Source organism: Corvus moneduloides, chromosome 2 (assembly GCF_009650955.1).
Source record: "Corvus moneduloides isolate bCorMon1 chromosome 2, bCorMon1.pri, whole genome shotgun sequence".
In the NCBI taxonomy this organism is placed as follows: Eukaryota; Metazoa; Chordata; class Aves; order Passeriformes; family Corvidae; genus Corvus; species Corvus moneduloides.
In genome coordinates, this window is record NC_045477.1 from 113,513,093 (window position 1) to 113,529,362 (window position 16,270).

A 16,270-nucleotide genomic window follows, 5' to 3' on the forward strand; every position below is an offset into this window, starting at 1 on the left:
GGGTCCAAACACACCATAAAAAAAAGAGTACATTTTCATAGCAAATTTTCTTATGTATTCATTCTATATAATTACAAGATGAGAAATTCAACTGAGGTATCTTTAAAAAAATGTTAGTTTTTATCTTATTAAAAAAATTGCTTACACCATTCAGATTTCTGGGAAGGAGAAAAATAATTCAAGAGAGTCAGCAGCTAACATTGTTTAGGGTTCAAACTGAAACAATTTGTCTAAATCTGTTATTATACTGATATAAATTAAAATAAAATAAAGTAGGATAAAAGATATTTTCAAAATAAGACTGAATCCAGATGTGGTCCTATTTTCCAAATATAGAATTTATAGTCCCTACATACACATAGAAATATCTGCATGCACCTACAAGTGCACACACACGCAAAAAGGTACTGAAAGGTACATCTATCTACATGTTAATTCAAAAGATGCAGTAACCTTTATTTCTGAAAGGAGAGAAGAAATTATTTTCAGGGCTGCATATATTCATCTCTGAATATATTTAAGACCATCTAAGCTACTCCCTACAAGATAGTAATTTTTTTGGAAAGATTTAAAACTCTACAAACATGCCTAAAAAACCACAACTGAATGCCTCTTCTAAAATCATTATAAAAACATTCATTTTCAACTTCCCCACAGTTTTTTCCCTGTTTGTTTACTTTCATAATATGACTGCCTAAATTTAGATGAATTTAACAGAAAAGTTGAGGTATATAATATTGTAGAGTGTTAATAGTTTTATTGCACAGATGTTTGGTTTCATTTCATTCATATTCTTACCCCCAATGCTGCAGGAAAGTAGACTTTACAGAAGAAAGAATGAAAGAGTAAACACGATAATTAGATGCACATTTTTATTTCAAAGGCTCAATAAACCATGTGTAAAGATTGGAAAAAGCTTTTTCCACAGAACTTATGTGAGCTGTGAAAGTTTAAATATAAGTACATTGATGTGCACATGATGAAATAATGAACAATGTGGTCTATGTTTCAATAATTTAGTAACAAACCTTAGGCCACATAATCAACTTTGCAAAAGAGCCATCCAAGAGTAGTGAGGATGAGTTTCCTCTTTCTATGACGGGAGCTGGATTTTAAAGACTCACATTGCCTAACCTTGTTATTTTAAAATTACTGCATAGTCTTCCATGATAGTTATAGCTTTTTACATCTTTTGGACTGGTATATAATATAAATCAGAAGGAAAATATGACTTTAATAGGAAAGTAGCTTAAACTTCTCAAAGTAATCCTACACAAAATTTACTTGCACTTTCATGCTGATCATGTTGCAAATCCTCTTTAATGAGAGGCCGAAGGACAACCAAACACTCTTTGGTTGATTAAGAAAACTAGTAAACACATGAGCTCAACGTGTATAACTTACCTGTGCTTCCTGAGGGACCTGTGCTGCATCCACTCTGTCTGCAGTGTAGGCTGTTAACTGTTTGTCAATAACAGCCAGAGACTCCTGGATCAAGCGCAGTGTTTTGTCAGTCTCCTGTGCAGATTGAATACTCTGTTCAAGACTTTTCTGTCTTCTCACGGCCTAAAAACAATGATAACGTTATCAGCATTCACAGTAACAATGCATATAATAAATTTTTTTCCACACATTTTTTTTTCCCCAAAAAATTCAGGCAAGGAATCAGACACAGGACTCCTGACTTGTGCTCATCCACCTTTTTGTAGGATAAATTGCGCATCTTTTTGCCACCCATTTGTTTTTCTCGGTAAGAAACAAACAACACCCAGATCCACAGACAAGTTCTAAAAAATGAAGGATCCCAAAAAACCAATGTGTAAACTGAGGATTTCTATTCAGAGTGCAAGATGGCAAAGCTGCATCATCAAAGCATCCTGACAGTGCTGTCTTTCTGAGGCAGAGAGGTCCTCCTGATCTTATTATATAATTCAAGAGACTTTGTTTACTGAGAATAGTGTTACTGTCATCACAATCCTATCCAAGGCAATCCACCTCAGTAAGTGAGAGGCATAACAACTCTCTTGAGCTGGATTTCTCTTAGATGAAGCATAAATAGCTGTTTGGAAAAGACAATGCCTACTTTTTCTGTAATGTGGGGAAAAAAAAAAACCTAAAAAGTTGAATCTTGCTTCTAGTCCCCCAGCAGTGCCACCGTGGCTTTTTACATGACCCTTTTTGGAGAAGGATGTTTTCCTTTCAAAGGAGTTCAGTTTATGGTTTAAAAAATGAGGGCAATAAATTCTCCATCCAATTTGTCCTTAGAACATGCTTATATTAAACACTTCACATAAATGAGTCAGCTTTAAATATTATTTGCAACACTTTAATAAGGCATTTATCAGGTAATAAATAACCCAGTACATTCTTCCATCTGTCATTGTGTCTACCTGCAGACTCATATTTTACTTGGACCCCAGCTACTGCCTGGCAGAGTTTCTGCTTTATACAAAGCACACAATAGTTACCAACAACTTCAAATTCAACAGAGTTTTTCTGTGTACAAGCCCAGCCATATTGCTGATCACAGGATAAGGTGACTAACTTTCTTTGACATTAATCAAAGGTGAAAGCAAGCACCCTTTAAATAACATTGCTAGGTATCCTACCATTTTTCAAGTCAAATCACACGTTTTCTCTCTGGTAAGCCAGCCATACTTTATTTCATACCCATTACAACACTCTCGCCTTGAACAAAAATATCTCTCAGCAGTTCAGTGAGAATATTTGATATATCTGTACCTTCTTCATGGAGCTCTCAGATTCTTACAGAGCTTCACATATAACAAATGAAAAAGATTATTTCTTGTGAGCATTCTTGCTAGCTGTTTGACTTAGTTAAAGGATAGGGATCCAACCAGTATTTTCTATATTTGTTTTTGTAAGCTGCTTTGTGCTATTTCAAAACAACTGATCAGATAATCTTGTATCACTGCCAGTTCCAGGAACCTTCCATGGAACTGAGCAGCTTTACATATCAGACTCATGCTGTCAGTGTTAATGGGAGCACCTAAACCACCAAGGTATTATTACCCTACTACATTACTAAGGCTTGCTACCTAAATTACTTTTATGTTCATCTGACTGCAGATTTTAATGTAAAAATCTTCTCAGCCTGTTCAAAGCAGTGAGTTTAAAAACAACAGCTGAATTTAAAAACCACAGCTCCCATCTACCTTGGCACTACTTACTACTGATTTGTAAGCCTGGCTAAGATATAGACTATCAATCCATTTGCGTCACTATAGGGTAGATTGAAAGACACATTAGCTCAGAAACAGGATAAGTAGCTTTCTACATCTAATGGGTAAGGTCATCCTCCTGGAAGCTTGGAAGAACCCCCCTGCCTTAACTGATCTCTGTGGTTAACTGTTTAGGACTAACACACGCTCCATGTCCTTCTGTACAGGAAAGCTCACCATTTAAAATAAGACACTAATAAAGTTCCACTCTTATGAGTCATCCAAAAAAGTGTCTGCACTTCCTAGAGAATTCAATATTAAATTTAGTCTTATCTGAAAAACTAGTTTTATAGCAACACCTGAAACTCTGAACCTCTGTCAAATATTTGGAATTAGGGACTTGTTTAAGTACAGATACATTTGCTGCCAGCCTTAGAAGCAGACTGCATGCATGCAATGAAGTAGCAGAATGCACGCAAATTCCCAAAGCCTAAAACACTACAAAAAATAAGCGGTGATCGAAAAATTGTCATCTTTGTGCTGATATAATCAGAAACTATGTATATCAAAATCCCATTTTAGAATACAACTGGAAAAATTAAAAGATTCCTAAACTTGTTGATCAAATATTATAGCAGATTAGCTTAAGGAAAAATTACAACAAATCGTTGCCTGAGTGACTGAATTTTTACATTTGTATTTCAAGCAAATATAAAGTCAGATAAATACATATTCATGCTTGTGATGTCTTTATGTGCACACAACACATACACAATGACAAAAAATTCCCCTTTCATTGTCCTCAGAGAGAATTTGATTACAGCCTGAGAATCTGTGTGACATTTTGCCTCTTCCAAGTGAGCTGAAAGTACATCTTTTCCCAAAACTGTGAACAGTTTAAGTGAATGAATGGATCATGTAAGACCAAGACATTAATGCAGCAGTAAAAGAGAGGAATTATTTTGGCAATGGGAGAAGAGCCACACAGCTGAATGTTGGGAAATAGTACCTCCAGAGTTGTGATGATTTTCTCAGATATAAATGGGTGCTATCTTAATTTTTTGTCTGTATTGCTTACTGGAAACCCTGTCCTGCATGTTCACCTAAAGTCAAGCCCATAGCTGACCCTGTTGAATTCCCACACCAAATGTAAATGAAAATCTTTACAATAATCTTATAAAAGGTACGATACACTCCTGTAATATAACATATTTCTACAATAAGCAACAATTGATTCAAAAATTTAATCTTTTTCACTAAGTAGGTCCCTGGTACTACCACTGGCATTGCAGAATATTTTCCTAATTCAGTGAAGGGGAATGCCACAATATTGAGAAGCCTTCTTCTTCTCTTTCCATAGAAAAGAGTTGTTGGTGGACATAAGCATTAGAATGCTTTACAAAAAGGAGTAGTGATACTACACACTTACATCTCTGAAGCCGAATTTCAAATTTGTCCTTACAACCCATGTCTGTCTGTGTGAAAATCTATATATGCCTATTTTTTAAAGACATGTGAGAGCTGAGAGCTGAAATTTTATGTATCTATGCTATAAAAATATTTTAATTTATGATGTCCTGTTTGATTCATTTGCTTATTTGTTTCCTGAAATATTATGGGGTTTCTATTTCATTGTGAAAAAATCTAGATGGCTTAACACTGCAGTGTGGGTCTGAGAAGATAATGAGAAGCTCCAGCTTTGCTATCAGATCATAGTCAATATAGCTGAAGGCTTTGGTCTCTGAAGAGAAGTAGCTGACAGTTAATTTCTAAACAGAAAATCTCAGGAAAACAACCAACTCTTTAATTATTTCTGAGCCAGCGAAATGTTGACAGCTGTCAAGGAAAACTAATTCAAAGAAAAAAAAAAATCTGCTGTTAGGCACTATTAGAATGAAAGAGAAACAAAAAAAAATATTTATGGAATAAATTTTTAAGTCTCTACAGGGTTTTTATAGATTTTTAGTGGGTTTATGATAAACATAATACTTTTTATGATATGATGTTCTGCACAAATCTGTTTACAATCTACCAAAAGCCAATGTTAAATGCAGGAAATAGCAACATTGCATATTACCCATATAAAATGTAATATTAAGGGAAAGGACCATAGTTAATTCCTTGATGTTGAATGTTATAAAGTTGTATTTATAGATATTACCACTTTTTTGACTAAATAAGACATTTCATCTGTTTAATGACATCAGTCACACATGCAGTTACTAAGATGTTGGTTAGAGTTTTACGGTTAAAACCAAATAGCGTAAGGCAGTACTTAGTAGTTGGGCTGTGGGAGAATAATAGCACAAAAGCTTTTGAAAATTACAGCACTTTTACTGCAGGGTATATTTATTTAAAATGCAGAGTTCAGTTCATTAATTAGCTTATAAGTTACAGCTTGTGGAAAAGGGTCTGTTAAGAAAGGCAGAAATCTTAGCTTTTTGGGGTTTTTTTGTGGCTCGGTTATACACTTGTATTATTGAGAAACGTTGCCACAGGCAAAGTTAAAAAGTTAGGAAGCTTTAAAATTCCTTCTTAACTTGCTTAAATTACTTTAAAATTTAACCTGACTCTTGGTGTGATAATGATTGTGACTGAGATATGTCACAAATTCTCTGTACCCTGTTACAGTGTAGATACTGTAACACGCGTATCAAACAAGGAGGCCCATGGAAAAGGATATCTATGGACCGATTCTTGGTAGATGTTTCAGAGATGTTTATTTCTCCAGCCACATGGCCGGGGCTCTGCTGAGGAACTGCGGCAATCACGGGACCTGAGGGTCCTTGCCCGCACAGGGAACACAAAACAACCAATGGGGAACGAGGCTGAGCAGGGGCAGGGAAACCCCGTGCCTCCCCCCAGGGCCCCTCTCCCAGGGCTCCATGGCAGGGGAGGAGACCCCGACATTTCACCTGTTTATTTTTAACAAGAAGAGATTTAGAACTTAACATTAAAAAAAACTGGATAAACATAACAAGAACAGTTTCAAAACGAGACAAGCCACCCTCCTGAGTCTTTAAATGTCCAAACAGATTCTCTAGAACATCTTAAGGCTGACAGAAGGGAGACAGGACTCTCCAGGAATGCTTTGTGGGGAAACTGAGGCAGGAGAGGGTTTAATTTCTTCCCTCCCCCTTTTCATTACCCCCTTGGCATCGGAGAGGAGTTGTAAGGAAAGGGAATTGTATAGGGAAGCCATGAGGTGAAAAATGGATTAGGAATAAACTAGGGATGGGGTAAACTTAGGAAAGGGTTTATATTGGGTATAGGGTAAAAGGGGAAAGTAGGTTGTGGGTAGGGAAGTTGCTGGGATGGATATTGGTTATAATTTTGTGCATAACAGCTGCCTTTGACTGGATTACCTCCAGGCCCAGTAACATTTGCTGGTTGTAAACCCTTCTTTCCTTGCACTATATCAAATTGTACAACTTCCCCATCTCCTACACTTTGCAGGTAATTTCTAGGGTTTTTCCTTTTAATGGCAGTTCTATGGATGAATAAATCTTCCCCTGTATCATCTTGTGTTATAAATCCATAGTTGTTTTTTACATTGTACCATTTCACAGTTCCTGTGATTTTCATTGCTACAACTTCTCCTATCATGTGCTTGCGTGTTCGTCATGGGTGCCGGTCCTGCGTGGCTGCTGCCTTGCTGACTCCAATGTCTCGGCCGGGCCCCCGCGTTGCGTCTGCTCCGCGCTCTCCGAGTGGCGCTGCTCCGGTGCGTGTCTGGGCTCTGCGCGGCCCCGCGCCCATGTTTCGGCCGGGCCCCCGAGCAACGACCCCCCTGCACCCTGCTCCAGCACGCATCTTGGCTGGGCGCGGCTCCGCTTCACCGCCGCCAGCCACCGCCCGCACGCTGCTCCTCTCGGTTGGGCGTTCACGGGGCTCGCTCCACCACGCGCTGCGCAGGGCCGGGTGGGCACCGCTGGGTCACCCCGCTCCTGCTGCGGCTCGCTCCGTGGCCAACACTGCAGCTCACGCTGTTCCGCCCGCACGTGGGAACTGCCTCACTGCTGATCAGAGAGGGCTCGGTCCACGTGGCCGCGGTCGCACGGTCCCTGAGGCAGGCCTCCCTTCGCCAAGACACAGCTGACATTGCTCAACAGTCTCGGTAACTAAATAATATTCATGAAAATATTCTTCCACTGGCATATATTTTGACTCAGAAATTAACTGTGTCCAAACGGTATTCCAAAAGTCTTTGGTAACAATCACATCCCAAGAAACATAGAAAAAGTTCTTAAACAACCATGCCAGGACATGTTTCAGTTCCTTTTGAGCTTGAATTAAGCTAAAATTTACAAATCGTTGTTCAAGAATCTTTTCAAGTTTAAGATAAATGTCCATATGCGGCTCTGAGAGCCAAAAGTCTTTCCACGGTTCCTCCATAGTTTAGAGATGGAACAGCAAAACAAAACAAGAAGAGAAATCCTGAGTTTCTAGAGTTTACTCACACATCAGTCACTTAGGGATCGGGGATCATTCTGCTCGCATTATGCACCATTTGTTACAGTGCAGATACTGTAACACGCATATCAAACAAGGAGTCCCGTGGAAAAGAAATATATATGGACCGATTCTTGATAGATGTTTAAGAGATGTTTATTTCTCCATCACGGGACCCAAGGGTCCTTGCCCGCGCAGGGGAACACAAAACAACCAAGGGGGAATGAGGCTGACCAGGGGCTAGGGAAACCTCGTGTCTCCCCCCCCGGGGCCCCTCTCCCAGGACTACATGGCAGGGGGGAAGGGACCCCAACAGTATCCCTCACATCAAATTCCAAACATGTTAATCTTTGCTTAATCTCAGAGTAGATTAATGTTTGTGATTAGACCTAAATTAGAAACATGTTTTTTAAAATTCAAAACATTACCTTTGGACCCATGATTTTTTAAGACCCTCCAACCTAGAACTAATTCTTCTGCAAGTTCTAGTAATATTATGCAGTGTGCTTTTCAAGTAAATGCCTAGAAATATATGACCTCCCAGCCATTAAGTGATATTCAGCTTTGATCAATTGACTTTTCAAGTAAATGCCTAGAAATATATGACTTCCCATCCATTAAGTGATATTCAGCTTTGATCAATTGACTTCCAAACCTGGAAACCATACCAGGAAAGATTTTTCTATCTTTTTAGGTTATCACTGCAGGCAGATAATGCCTCAGAACCTGTAAAAGCAGTCCTCTTGGCAGCCAGAAATCATGTGGAGATTGGGTGTGAAATATTCTTTCTCCTCTGGAGAGGAGAGCAAAACAGAAAAATTGTGTCAAATGATGAATGCGTGCTCTTTGAAAGAAACCAAAGGTAATCTTCAGGGGAGTCCTAAAAGGAATTAAGAGATAGGACTCAACAATAATAATTGAATCTAGTGTAAAGTCCATGTGAACAATAATGTTTTGTACAGTTTTCTGCAAGCATAGTCTCAAGAATATCCGATTGTCATTTCTGAAGTTTGCTGGACAGGATTTAAATCACTTTCAGCATCACAAGGGATGATAGTTGCTTACAATATTAGCTTCAAATCCTTCAGTGTTTCCTAAATCCAGTATATAGAGTTTTAAGTGAATCAGTCCTTGAAAAGTAAGGATAGGGTATACTTTGCTTATCAGCCAGCCCCAAATGTTCAAAAGTAAACTAAACACACTCGGTCTTTGTTAGCTAAAGAAGATAAGGCATATAAACACAGGCCATTATCTGCCTTTAAAAATGAATCTCTATCTCAGCAGCAAAGCTGCATTGTCTTGCAGCATCATTCATATGGAAGTGGTTGGTTTGGTTGCTCTATTAGTAGTGAATAAATATTTCACAAATCAGTTTCTGCCCACATGAGCTTATTGTCTTGGTAATTACCAGCACAATTATTCAAATAGAAACAAATAACTTCACCACTTTAGGACTACCAATCGGCCAAGTGAAGAAGTGACCTTGACCATAAGCTGGTGTGTGTTATGTGCCTGCAATATATATTATACAAGGAGAATGCTGCTTGAATTTCAAGAGACTACACAAACAGCACAGAAAGTTCAGTACCAGGAATCTATGAAAAAAAAAAAAAATTATGTTTTTCCACTTCAGAGTAAGATCTCACCATTAGTATTTAACTACTCAACATCTGATCAAGCTTTCAAAGAAGCTTTTAAAGAAGCCCTCCACCCCAATTTGCCTATTTTTGAAAGAAATTGGAGAGCAATGAGCAAATTTCTAATATATTTGCCTATATTCTCATTGAAATTATTTCCAGAATTTCACACAACATCTTCATGATATGCTTTTCACACTAAATCCCTGAAGTTTTATGAATTTTGATTTAATATCTATTAGTGGTGACTGAATAGTATTCAACTATCACTCAAAATGATTATTTGAAAGTCTTGTTCTCATACCCTGGAAGCCTTCTGTATGTTCCTAGTTTTCTCCTTCAAGTCAGTAAAAAATTGACAAATACAAAGAAGTAGAATTCCAGAGAGTCTACATATTTTTATAAACTCACAGGATTGAGATTATTAAAAAAAAAAAAAAAAAAAAAAAAAAAGAGCAGGTATACAAAAATTTCTATTTACATTTCTGTTATGACACTGTCCAGTTACACAGAATTACCTGAATGCCTGCACTGCTCCAGTGCTCCAGGCTCTTTCCCCGACTGGGCTCTTTCCCTCCCCAACCTTCAAGTTTATTCTCAGAACAGCTGAGGACCCTCCCATAATTTTTATTGTAGTGTGTTTACTTCCACTGTTTTCAAGAATAAGTATATTTCAAGCACCACGAAAGAAGTAAAATTCTTTTCGTTGTTATGTAGATTTTCATCCTTCTAATACACCTGCTTTCCAAAAATCTGCACTTGTGCGTCATTTATATCCTTGTAACCGAGTAATTTTTGACAGTTTTTGTAGGTCATCTTTGAGCATGTTCTGATTACAGTCATAAAGGGGCTATCTATGTCCTTTGCTAGGTCTTCCCCTAATAACTACTTCTGATCTTCACCAAGTACTGAGCTGATGTCTTCCTCATATTTATAGCATATTTCTAGATTTGGCTCTCCTTGTGTTATGTGTTTCTATATTGAAGCGTCTTTTCAAATCTTTCATTGATACAAGTGCACTTATTGTTTAATGAAAAATATACATGTAAAAGATATTACTCATATTTCATTTTTAAAATAATTTGCTTCTCGCTAAGAGTTTTGTCAGAGAAAACATCCTACGTATTCAATTTAAGATTAAATCCACTAGTTGGTCACTATGGTTTTGAAATTTTGGGGTTACCTATTTTACTGGTTTTGGCTGGGACTGAGTTAATTTTCACTGCAGCCTGTATGGTTCAGTGGTTTGGATTGGTGACCAAAACAGTGTTGATAACACAGGGATGTTTTAGTCATTGCTTAGCAGGGCTTCTACAGTGCCCAGGACTTCTCCTTCTCACCCTGCCCCTTCCAGCGAGCAGGCTGGGGGTGGGCAAGGGGCTTTGAAAAGACACAGCCAGGACAGCTGACCTAAGCACCACACAGGGTCATGCTCAACAATAAGACGAGGTGAGGGAAAGTGTTTTCAAAGTTGTCATTCCACAGGGACTGGCTGAGTATTAGTCTTCTGGGGGTAATTTCTTCTGCATCACTTGCTTTTACCCTTTTTTCCTTTTACTTATTAAATCGTCCTAATCCCAATCCATGAGTTTTCTTGCTTTTGCATTTTCTATATCTCTGTCAAAGCACCAGGAGATGTGGAGTCTTGTGGTCCTATGCTGCCTACTGGAGTTAGCCCACCACACCCATGAAACCACTTCTAACATAAAATTTTGTTTGTGACCTGTTCAGTAACTGTACCAACAAAATAACTTTTTTATTTTTTAAGTGGCGTTAGATTGTCCTCTACTTAATGGGAGGACCATCAAATATACCTCCTGCTGAAGTTCTTCCCATCGAGTATTGAACTTGTCAAGTTTCTCATTGATCAATTCATCCAAGATTCCACCATCTGTCAAAGTCTGAGCCAGTTCCCGAATCTGGTTGCGGTTATCTTCTGGATGTCTCATTAAACGTTCCAGAGACTGAAAAAAGTCAAAAAAAGTAGTTTATTTTCCTTTTTGTAAATAAGGTTCTACAGAGCAATCCCAATTTGCCTTAAAAATATAAGAAAGAAATATCACGTTTCATATAAATTAAAAATAGAGAAAAAAAGATGAAGTACTTATGTTCCATGCCTTGATAAATAATGTTCTGTACTACTTATTGCCAAGCACAAAGATTTTTCATAAAGCAATAAATTTACTGCTTGATTTTAAAAATGTGGGCTATGCCCAATGAATTCAGTCAAAGTAGTTGTACTTTAATATAAAAAACTCACTTGAGTATCTAAATTGATGAAATTCAACATCAAGAATGAATTATCAATGCAATATTTTGTATTTTGATGCACTAAAAGTATTAATTTAATTCCTACAAATTTAAAAGGCTCTATGAATAAAAAAGAATAATAAACAAAGTTGCACTTCTATGATGGAAACTTGCCCTCTCTGAAGCCTTCAACATTTTTTGACTGTCTGAACTGAGGTAATTTTTTTTTAAGAATGCTTATTTTATCATTACCAAAACTGTCTATGACACCAGCCATACCACATTTAATTACTGTTTCATTTAGCTGGATTTGAATTCAAAACCTCGTTTCTTTAATCTAGTGAGAACTTAGGACTTTACAAATATTCTGAAATTTGCTCCTGTGTAATGTTAATTCACAGCTTCTTTAGAATGACATGGAATTTACAATTTATTTATATGTGATTTGGTAATTTAAGTTAGCACTTACATCTAAAGACTCAGAAATCTCTTCTGCACCTCCCTGGATATTTTCAGTTGCTTTGAGTTTCCGTTCGATCTCATTCAACCATTTATTTTCTACATCCAAATATGACAATAATTCACGCCAACATGCCCATACCTCCTGATGAAGAAAAGGTTTATTTAGATTGAAAATCTCACTGAAAATTTTCACTCATTAAAATACTGAATACATTCATGCCTTATCCCCTAAGCAACATGGTTGATATCTGAGGCTTATGGAACAATACAGTTGATTTTTATTTCCCACTACTCACATGAACCAAATTAATATAAAAGACAAGAAAACCATCATTTTGATTAAACAGAGAAAAACCACAGAAAATAACATGAAAAAGTGAACACTTTTGCAAAACACAACTTGAATCTTCATCTACTATTCACTTTATATGTTTTCTGTAAAGTTTTTTTTAATAAAAATATGAAAGTGAGCAGAATTTTTAAAGACCCATGTCAGAAATTTATGTCTTTATTATAAAAAGCAGTTAGATTCCTTATATATTCTATATATTAATTGCTTAAATAACATGTTCATAAAATGTCAGCTTTTAAGAATTCAGATTGAAATCTCTATGGAAATTAATTCTAAACCGCATTTAGTGCAATTTATGTACCTTTTAAGTGCTAGAGTACTAAATATAATGTTGTAAAATGTTCTTATTCTCCTGAAATTAAATTATTGTCTAATATTTTATTTATACAGTGCCTGAAGATATCTGCTTAAATAAGCAGACAAAAATGGCACTATATACACAAACAAAACATTTAAACTCTCCATAAATAATCTCTTTTTGTACCCTTTTTTTCATTAGTAGAACTTATTAATGTTATTGAAATGTATTACACTCTTGGCAGATCAAGCTTCCCAGAGTGCAATTCATCTCACCTAACTTTTCTCACAACAAATGAGGGTTATAGAGGGATATTAACATGCAACAACACATCATCAATGATCAGGGTAAATACAGATTACCAGTTTAGACTACACACCTAATTTTCCACAGTGAAATTCAGACAAGATAATTTTTACTCTGGTATATTATTGTGCTGTATGAGGTTAGCTCTTTCAAATTATTCATAAGCAAAATACAGCTCTTGCAAAATTCACAACAAAAAAACCACACCTAATTCACTGTGACTACTGTGTAATATAAAAGCAGTGCCATGGCAAGAATCAGCAATGGAGTTGGCCGAAATGGCAGGGTCAACTTGAAATACATGAGAAATATTCAGTTTGCCAGAAGATCAAATGCTGTTTCCATGCTGAGATAACACCACCTGACCAGCTTCAGGGCCATTCAATCAAAATCCTTTGCCATGGAAGAGAGAAGCACAGAGTTGCTGATAAAGAGAACATCACAGGGTTGCTACAAAGCCAGATTCCTGGCTTGATCTCAGGAGGGATAAAACCTTGGGCAGCCATTGCCATCTTTGACCCAAGAGCCATGTCTCAGTCTTTTCTTGTAACACAACTCTCTAGCAGATATGATTCTCAAAATAACTTTGTGTGTGGCTCATAACATGGGGTATTTGGTATATGGCTCATAAAGCGAAGATAGCCTTGGGCTACCCACGATCCCATATGATGATATATCTGTGCTCTCCACCTTACTTCTTGCAGTTAGGAGGGCTATAAATACAACGACTGACAAGATATCAAACCTCCAAAGTCTTCCACTTTCCATTCAGTCTGCTGCAGAGTTGCTGGTAGCTGGTAATTAGAACATCAAGCTCCTTTTTCAAAGCCTCATGAGCTGCTGGTGGAGCCTTTGCTATAAAATTATTCACAGAATCTGTAATAAGCTTCACTTTCACCTCTTTCTGCAGAGCTTCCTCCTTTGCTCTCTGGAAAGGAAAAAAAGAGAAGTTGTAGTCCTGGTTTAAGAAGGAAACTGATTTCTGATAACTATCAGTGTTCTCTGACAGAATCCTAGAGGGAGAAAAAAACTCAAACAACACTACAACAAAACAAAATACAACAGGAAGCATTTAATTCCCCGACTTCCTGACATAATCTTGAATGCATCCAAAAAACTTTTGCTTCATTTTGTTGCCAATACACAATACTCAATATAATTTAACATCTCACAGCCATCTAGTGTTCTGGAGCTCTCAGGCTAATGGAACATTTCAGCACTTTTTTCCCTCAGGAAATTCTCCAAACACTTTTCACTTTTAGCATCATAACTTATGAACCACAAATGACAAAACAAAAAAAAAAATCTGTTTTGCTACAAATCCACATACCCAGATTTAATGGCAAAATCACAAGCTCACTTACAATTAAGTTGTTCCATAAATTTCCATATATTATGCATATTCTGACTGGCAGCAAATTATTTGTTTCAGTAAATAGTGAGACCATCAGTTGCATGGTCTGAAGCTCTCAAACACTGGAAAAACCCATGGAAAATGAAGAGTTTGAAAACAAAGTGTTGGATAGATTGTTAAAGCCATATATATAATGACAACCAGGTTATTATCTGGCTTCCTGAATAGCACAAACCAAACAATTCACCTTTGAAATAAGAATTAAGCCCACATCCAGTGGCTCAGCAAAAGTGTATTTAAGCATGTATCACAAGTTAGTGTTTTTGTCCAAAGGCCATGTTCATCCCACCTGAAGGAAACTTTACTAATTGAAATCAAAATATGCTGTTTCTATACTCCTATATTAAAGACACAATATGCATACATGGCACACACCAACATGCATCCTAAAGTCCTATTTTTTTTTTCTGCTCACTCTAAAGCAAAGACAAGATATAAAACTGATTTCATTCTACTGCTGCTAATGCCCAATTTTTAGGAATTACTCCTTAAGTAAAAAGAATGTTGAAGCTACATCCAAATCAAATATCCAATAAAGCAAAGAGGAAAAAAAGCAGTGTGGTGTTGAGGAATATCAAATATCTCCTAGCATATTCCAGATAGAAATTACTTCAAGCCACCTGCTACGTTTAACTTTAGGCTGCTAGATCTGAAAAGGCACTTTTCTAAAAAGAAAGAGTAGACCTTTCTTTACAATGAGAGCTTCAAAAAAACTTTGAACACAGCTTAAGGAATTAATTAATCTTTTACCTTCAGTTCCTCAACAGCTTTCTGTAACTCATCGGGTGTTTTATACTCAAAATCTCTTTCCAGATATTCTTCCTCAGCTTGTGTTATCCACTCATGCATCTCTGATAAATCCTTTCTGAGACTCACAGTCTTATCCAAACCACCTTTTAATGCAGCCTTCTTAGCATAGGCCTTTAAGAAAGAAAAGATTACATAGTACTTGAAGCAAAGCTACTGTACAAACCTGACAATATTTTAGCCTGAAAATAATCAAATTAAATCCTATAATAATAACATTGCTGAAATTAGGCAGATGTTAACAAGTAATTAGGTAGATATTAATAATAGACAATCAAAAAAGTACTAGATTTGTGTACACCCTTTTTTAGCGAATCATGGCTGTGCAGAATGAGTTTGTAATGATTCTACAACAAGAGTCTGCACCATATGCTCATGTCATCAGAAAGAAAATCTGGAAAAAAAACTATCTCCCAGGGACTATTTTCTGTGAGATGTAAAAAGAATAAACACAGGAGACTTTGAAAGTGCATCCAAGGATGAAACCAAAGCCTCTTGAGCTATGAAGTCAGATGACCTTCTAACTAGTTCGAATGCAACTTACTAGAGAATAAAGCAATATTCGTATCTTCCTTCTGCTGATAAAGTCATTAATGAATGTCTCAGAAAGGTGAATATCCTAAAAATAGGTAAGGAAAAAAACCCCAACCTCCTATTGGAAGAAACTATTTATCTTAAAGGGAAAAATACTACTGTTAAATCATTTCCTAATCACTAAGTGGGGATCATATAATTGTGTTATATAGCTCATGTATAAAACAAAAACTAGATAATATTTTAGATTACCTCCATCTAAAACCATTCTCTGATTCTATTCATTGTCCATTAACCTATCAAAATTGTCCCTGATTGATCTATCTTCCAATAGTATTAAGAAGTTTGCATCAAAAATAGGAAGTCGTACTGATGCCATTTCTCAGAGTTGGGCTTGCAGAGCTTATTGCTCCAATATCCTGCTCTGTGGTGCTGCTTCAGTAAACATTATTTTCAGCAGTATCAGGAGAAATTTTCTTAGTATTTGGTCTTAATTTCTGACTTTTATTGGTTTGTTACTCATCCTTGAGGACTGGCTGTTTAACATAAATGCTGTTCTACATAAATGTTGTTTTA

General features: G+C 36.7%; 1 protein-coding gene across 11 annotated transcripts in view; it reads right to left on the bottom strand.

The window, feature by feature from the left end:
• The window catches only part of DMD (dystrophin), a 1,179,964-nt gene that overhangs the window by 639,134 nt on the left and 524,560 nt on the right, over positions 1-16,270 (bottom strand). For 10 of the 11 annotated variants that reach the window (XM_032100882.1, XM_032100878.1, XM_032100881.1 and 7 more), the window contains 5 exons: positions 15,104-15,274; positions 13,685-13,867; positions 11,991-12,125; positions 11,086-11,235; positions 1,405-1,566 (listed from right to left, as the gene is read on the bottom strand). In XM_032100882.1, coding sequence (XP_031956773.1) covers positions 1,405-1,566; positions 11,086-11,235; positions 11,991-12,125; positions 13,685-13,867; positions 15,104-15,274 — 801 coding nt within the window. Of the gene's footprint in view, positions 1-1,404; positions 1,567-1,699; positions 1,898-11,085; positions 11,236-11,990; positions 12,126-13,684; positions 13,868-15,103; positions 15,275-16,270 lie in introns of those variants that run through there. The other variant, XM_032100888.1, reaches the window with a different exon arrangement.